The 7,190-nt window shown below is 48.7% G+C and overlaps 1 protein-coding gene across 1 annotated transcript in view; it reads right to left on the minus strand.

The window, feature by feature from the left end:
- Nucleotides 1–6,975, minus strand: part of NETO2 (neuropilin and tolloid like 2) — a 41,183-nt gene extending 34,208 nt beyond the window's left edge. Inside the window, exon 1 of the mRNA XM_035119434.3 lies at nucleotides 5,567–6,975. Within this exon, the coding sequence (XP_034975325.1) occupies nucleotides 5,567–5,600 (34 nt within the window). The 5' untranslated portion in view covers nucleotides 5,601–6,975. The remainder of the gene's footprint in view (nucleotides 1–5,566) is intronic.
- Between the last annotated feature and the right edge of the window lie 215 nt (nucleotides 6,976–7,190).

Raw genomic sequence — 7,190 nt, forward strand, 5'->3', positions numbered from 1 at the left:
AATATTGGATATGAAGCCACAAGAAGTGATATTCAGCTAAGTCTTAGTAGGCCCAAGATACTTAGGTTCATTGATTTCAATGGGTCTACTCTCGAATATGAGGAACATTGGCTATCACCCTAAAACTCTGCACAATGACTGCTGTTTCTGGGTTTTCATAAAAAGAGAAAATGACACACACACACACATGACTCAGACAATAACACGTGGTGGGATTCAGCTAAGATCTACTAAAAGAAGACCCACTGAAATTAATGGACTTCAGTTTGCTACATCTAATGGTTTTAATTGGTCTGCTCTGAGTAGAATTGCTGCTGGGAATGTCGTGAGTTTCTTACATGTTTAATTCAACATCTTGCTCATAGTCATTCTTTTCTCAATGCCGCCCCAGGGTGATGTTAATCAAGTTCACAAGGAGGTTCTGAAGTTGGGTCTGCCTTCCTCATCCCTAGAAACAAGAAGCTTAGCACTTGGACAACATTACTCTCCAGAACTCCTGGACAAGGATGGGTAGGATAAAGTGCTATTACAAAAACCCAAAATGAGAAGCTAAATATTGTTGCAGAAGAACAATATGGAAAGCCCTCTCAAGAAGCAAATTGCAGTGAAGCCTTCGCTATTCTCCCAAACCAAAGGTTACGTTTTGAAAATGAACAAGGAGCTTTCTTTAGCAAATGGAATGCAGCAGTTAACAAACCCTGAAGTGACTCAGAAAATGTAGGCTTCTACTGAATGCAGATTGAACTCTACATATAATCATAAAGGGACTGAGATGTTAAATCTTCAGAAAGAAATGTCATTAAGTGGCAGTTCTCCCTATCGTTGGAAAACATCCATTAGTTTCACAGGAGAGCAGTTTTTACACACTGCTTGAAGTTTCATTGTTACAGGACCAAATAGGAGTGTACCTGAATTTACAGAGGCTTTAGTTCATTCCAGAATTTGATACATTTCAAAGGAATGCTATTACACAGCCAGAGAAGAGCAACAATGTGTTCCTATATAGCTGGTTTTGCAATTGGCAAGATAGGTTTTATGTCTTAATATTGAGAGGTTTTATGCCTTAATACTGCGTGACAGTTAGAATCAAGGCATTTACATTGCTAACGTTCGGTTCTGGAGGAAGGAGGAGGGTGGAAACGCCACTGAGAAATGTTTCCTCACAGTCTTAACACACTTAATTGAACAGTGGTGGCTGGCACCCAGTAAGACTGGTGGGAGGCCAAGAGCTGGAGGAGTCAGAGCCAACAAATTCTTAGTTTTGTCCTCACCCTCCTCCCTTCTACAACAGCAATACTGAGAGCAGATCCACACTATGCATTGAAAGCATATTCAACACACCTTTAAAATCACATGACATACCCCAAAGAATACTGGGAACTGTAGTTTTCTCTTCACATAGCTCTCGTTTCCAGCAGCATCAAGAAACTACCGTTTCTAGTTCTTTTGAGGAAGTCATGTGCTTCAAATGCATCATGTAGATCTGCCTACACCAGACTAAGGAGGAGGAAGCGAACAGGCATTGCCACACCCTGGGCAGGTTATATATAAGACGGGAGGCTGGTTGAGGGTAGACTGAGATTGCTGGGGCAATGCCCTAGATGCCCTAGCAGACCAGCATCCCCCCTGTAGTGGAAAGTTAGGTTAGCACTAGTCAGGCAGGACTTGCTCAGCAAAATCTGTCAGATACCACGACCACAGAATTGTTCTTTCTCCAAAACTTGTTGAAATTGTCTCCTGTAACTTCTTTGCCACATAAGAACTTTAAGGAACTTTACTTTTATACCAAGTAAACTAGATATAATTAATCCAAGTATACAACTTACTTCAAAGCCTAACTTTGGGGTCAGCAAAATGGCAAAAGAAGCTACATTTATCATGTTGGATCCAATTATGTTCTCAGCTGTGAAACCGCTAAACCACCCATACAGAACTGCTCTCATGGTGAATTCAGCACCAAGTTAAAAACTAATGGGATGACATACTCTTGGTTCTCTATTAAGTGTCTAAAAATGGAATTTCAGAGGGATTACAATCTTCAGAGAGACATGGAACTATTCATAGCAGTTTCTTTTTAGATCATCAGATGGAGACACCTTCTGGATTACGGCTAAGAAATTATTTTATAGAAATCTCCTTTTTAATTCATGCAATAACCTGGTTATACAGGATCCTAGCAGAGAGGATAAGGCAATCATAGGTTATTTGAAAAGTCAGTGTCCAGTTATTCGAAGTATGCTATGCAACACAAACTCAAGTGTCACAAACGAACAGCGAGATGAATTGCAGGCGCTTTGATTTATAACCACAATATCCTATTCCTGTTGGTGCTGCTACCAGCATGCATCCTACCCCAAATATGCCACCACAAAGTGTTGGGCTTCTCATCCAAGGATCAGGAGGGAAGACGTGAGCTTCAAAACCTTGCTGAGCTGCGGATGGCCCTCGGTAACTTCTCATTACTATTTAAATGCTAAATCTTGCTTGTCACCTTCTATAGCAAAGTATCAGAATCAGGTAGCATACAAACTTATTTTAAATATTAGAAGCATCAATGAAACAAGCTGGGTAAAGGCGTGGGAGTACTAAAAGATGTAGACGGACTGATGCATGCTTAAAGCTCGCTTACACTTTGCATGTGCAATTAACCTTCCAATGATGAGCTCATGACACACAGGCTTTCTACTATGGATCTTACTACACCATTGTTAATGGAATGTTTCAATATCTATATAGATGTGCTGTTAACAGCTCTCTGTTTTCCTAGCCAAAACCGAAAATTCACTGAAGCACAGCAATTAACTCACCTCCAAGGTATTCATAGAGGCAAACATCGTGTTACAGAGTAATATTCCTGGACCTAAAATGTCAGTATTTCTTTCTGTCACCTGTCCAAACTATTCTGTGTCATACAAAATGTATGAATACATGACAGGGTGAAGATAAACTTTGCCACCTCAACACCATAAGAGGTCAGTCTAGCACAGGAGGCAAACTTCATTCTATTTTGCAGTATTTATCAGCCTGCTCCTTAAATTAGGAAAGCAAACATTCCATACAACTCCATTTCCTGATAGAATATTTTAGCAGAATGTCCTGATTGCAATGCAATGTCCAAAGTAATTAAAATATATGAAAGCTGCAAAACATCTGGTGCGCCTCGTTTCCATATAAATCGTTCTCTTTCTACACTTTTGCTGCGGAAGTATGGAAGATGAACACTATTGTATAAACCAAGGAAGTTTCAGGTAAGAAGGATTTTTTAAAACCAAACAACAACATCAACAACAAATAACCGTCACACCGTTTGAACCTTGCTCAGTGAAATCAAAAATTAGAAAGATTCACGAGCCGGAACCTATGGTGCCGCTTCTTCTTGTTTCAAAAAAGTATTTTAAACATGCTTCCACTTATGAATGGGAATAAAGCTGCACACTTTGGAAGGTTCAGCTCTCAATACCATCACCTGTGCTACCATTTCCAAAGACAATAAGAGAAACTGGGAGCCTTGGATTCCCTCCAGGCTTCTTTGGCTTTCAATACACTCGCTATTCCTAGCTAGAATTCTGGCTGAGGATCTGTTATTTCTCTCCTTATACAGCTCAACAGTTCTAAAATAAGGGCTGTCTCCTGCTACCTGCAGCTCTGTGACAGCCAGCAACAAGACACAATAAAACGAACACCTGGCAATCCTTAAAGCTGTAGGTACTCATAGGGACACTCCACAATCACCTGGGCTACCTTTGTCGGCAGCAGAACCAGAATTCCACCCACCCACTGAAAACCTTGTGGGTGGGATTTTCCTTGGGATTTCCTAACTCTCTGTTGCTACTCAGTCATCCCCACCCACCCCAGAGAAACAAACTTCCCCAGCTTTGTAGTTGGGTGGAAGCATACTCAGATGATGTTCTCAGGTGGCTGGTCTCCACGCGCTATGTATATAAAACCCAGGAATTTCAGGGGCGGGTGGAAGGGAACTGGGAAAGTGCCAACTATAACTAGCTACAGCACTGCAGTTTTTCAAGGGAACCTACAGCTGCAGATCCTATTGGAACAAAGGAACACCTGGGCAGTTTCTTCCACCATTTATGGAATCTGCCACCACTGAATGCAACATATACTTTTAATAAAAGTTTCATGGTACGTTGTAAATATGCTACGGATTAGCTGGTGGGACCCCAGGCAGACAGGCACCTTGCCAGCCACAGCCATGCTGAGCACTGGTGACATTTCCTTTGACAGGTAAAGGGCACCTTGCCAGAAGTGTCCTGACCCACACTCTGATTAGTAGATCTAGGCCATTAAACTTTCACAAAGAACAAGTGATACAAATCTGGGCCAAACCTTAATCTTAGGAAGGATGGGGAGGAGAGAGGAAGAGAGCTACAGTACTTGCCTTATTGTCAGCAACCTTGGGCTTGGAAGATATTGGTGCGGGCCACAGTTTTCCCAAGAAAAAGTCACAGCACACCAACCACAGTGAGGTGGAAAACTGAAGCCCCCACTGGGCACACGGAGCTCTGTTTTCTGGGTGTGCAGGTGGGGTGGGGATAGAAAGAGGAAGGGGGGGAAAGTCGTGTGCCAGTCTGGAAATGCCAGGTCTTTATGTGGAGGGCAGAGAGTGTCTCAATGCCTTTGGGGTATACTTGGATGTCCAGATTACTACATGGTGCTGGCAGCATCAAGCACCCGCAGAGCTGCCAAATCGCAGGACATATGGGTGGGGGTGGGAGGTTGGTTAAAAATGGGTCCAGCTCTTCACTCTCTACCTCCCAAGAAGCTTTAAAACCATGAGGCCGGAGCAGTATTTACCAAACAGGGTTACAACCTGAATGGAGGCGAACCCCACCCAACCCCATAACATTGCAGCATTCTCAGATCACGGAAATTTGGGGGTGGCGACAGCGGGGCAGGGGAATGAAGAGCTGAATGCTCCACACATCTTTGAAAAGTCAAAACATGGCTGAAACTGGGGCAGAAGAACAGCGGAATCACACACACACTGAGCAGAAAACCTCAACACACCCACATCCCTGTCAGATAGAAAAAAGGCAGCCCTGGAGATGTCCTGGGGCACACCTCCACCTGCCTACCCCTTTCTTGGCTGGAAGATTGCAGCAACCCTTATCTGTGCTCCAGCATCTGGCTGTTCTCCTAGATGTCAGAGATTAACCCCACTTATAACCCCCTAGAGTGGAGGGGAGGGGGGGGAGAGAAGCAGCTGGCTGGCTGGCCACTTTGGGGAGCTGAGAGAGGGAGAGATGGTCCCTGTTGAGCTGATCAGGGGGAAGCAAGGGAATAATTATTTTTTCCCCCCACACACCCTAGGTCTTTAAACAGACTTTCTTCTCCATGCTTCCTGCCATGCTCAAGTCTTGGGCATCCAGATTTTTCAGGGAGATGAGCAGCAAAGGAGGCTCCTCTCTTAAGGAGAATAATTGCAATAACGGCAGTGGTGACCAGGAAAATAAACGATGACAACAACAAAAAACGATGATCGAGATGAATGGTGATGATGTCTGAAATCCCGGGCGCTCTCCAACCCCTTCTCCAGTTTTCCTCCTACCTTCCAGCACCGAGTAGACCTTGACCAGAGCCATCTTCCCTCCTCCTCCTCCTCCTCCGCGGTCTCTCCGCGCACCTGTGGCCGGGGAGGGGCGAAGGGGGTCGGGGGCGAGAGAGGTGAGAAGCGCCGCGCTCCCTCCCTCTCTCTCTCAGCGTGAGGGGCTCCTCGTCTCCTCACCCGCCGCCGCCGCCACCATCATCGCCCCTCGCGCCTCCGCCAGCGGCGGCGACGACGACCCCCGCCGGTCAGACTCGCTTCGCCCTTCGCCGGCACGACGCCCTCGAGTCCCGCCGCCTCTGGCCGCGGCTCCAGCCCGGCCGCCCCTTCATGCCCACCAGGGCGCGCCTGCTGGCGGGAAACTTCCTCGGAGGAGAGGAGAGGAGCGGGAGGAGGGGAGGACGAAGAAGAAGAAGATACGGGCAGCGCCGCCGCCGCTCCTGCCTCAGTCAGCCGAGTCCCATGGAGCGCGTGGAGCCCGCGCGCAAAGAAAGATGCAGGACGCAGCGAGGCTGCGGGTCCCTCCCCTCGGCGCTTACAAGTCCTCCGGCGGCGGCGAGCGGAGGAAAGCCACGCTGCTCCGCATCCCCTCAGCTCCCTCTCTGGAAACGGCTCCCCCCCCCCTCACGCCGCCTCTGCCACCCGCCCCTCGAGCAGCAGCTCCGACGACGAAGCGCCCGCGCCGCCCAGGCAGCCTGAGAGTGTGCGAGAGGCAGGCAGGGAGGAGGGGAGAGTGCGCCCGAGAGGAGCCGCTTTCTACGCATGTGCCCCGTCGGCCCGTCTGTCCGCCCACCGCCCCTCGCGCGCCGCCTCAGAGGCAAGGGGCACCTCCGGGGTCTTTCCCGCCCCTCGGTCCCGCCTGCCCTCTTTCTTGCCTCGCGGTACCGGCGAGGGGGGAGGGTGTGTGGGGGTGACGCAGCTTCGTCCCCCGCCCTCCCAATATTCCCTCACCCCTCATAACCCCACTTTTCTTTTTAAAGGTGAGGGGGGTATGATGGCAGGGCTGTATCCACTCATTGTTATATACGAGGCCGAGGGAAAGAGTCAAAAAGTAGCCTCGGCTGAGGGTTTTTTCCAGCGCGATCCTATACGGTTGGGCGCGTAGGTTCGTTCTCGCAGCCTGAAAAAGCCCGAGGCGAGGAGCTCCTTTCATTTTGCTGGGTGCCCGAGCGGAGCATCCACAAAATTCCCCATGAAAGGACCGGGCACCCACAAATTTCGGCGCCAGGCCCATGCACACTGCATGGCGCCCACGGGCACCCACGCCATGGTCGCGGGGCCAAGCTGGCACTCCTGCTACAAGTTTTGCTCCCGGCTTTTCTTCCTAGGAGCTCAGGGGTCATTTCCCATGAAGGGTCGTCGTCCCCGCGCGCCCTTTACGGGACGAAGGAGAGCGACTGACTGGCTGACCCAGTTGGCTTGAGTCAGAGGGCGCGTTTGAAACCAGGGGGGGGCGCCAGACCGAGGGAGGGGCCTCGAGGTGCTTTTCAGACGGAGATGAATGCGCCACTCTTAATAACAACAACATCGCCGCCGCCTCGGCCGCGTTTAATTGCCACCCCCTCTTACTCCCGATGCACGGCGAGGAGTGTCGTTGCCTGTGTAGCCAAAACGGCACCATCCGCGC

This window comes from Zootoca vivipara, chromosome 6, assembly GCF_965207765.1.
Source record: "Zootoca vivipara chromosome 6, rZooViv2.hap1.1, whole genome shotgun sequence".
Lineage (NCBI taxonomy): Eukaryota > Metazoa > Chordata > Lepidosauria > Squamata > Lacertidae > Zootoca > Zootoca vivipara.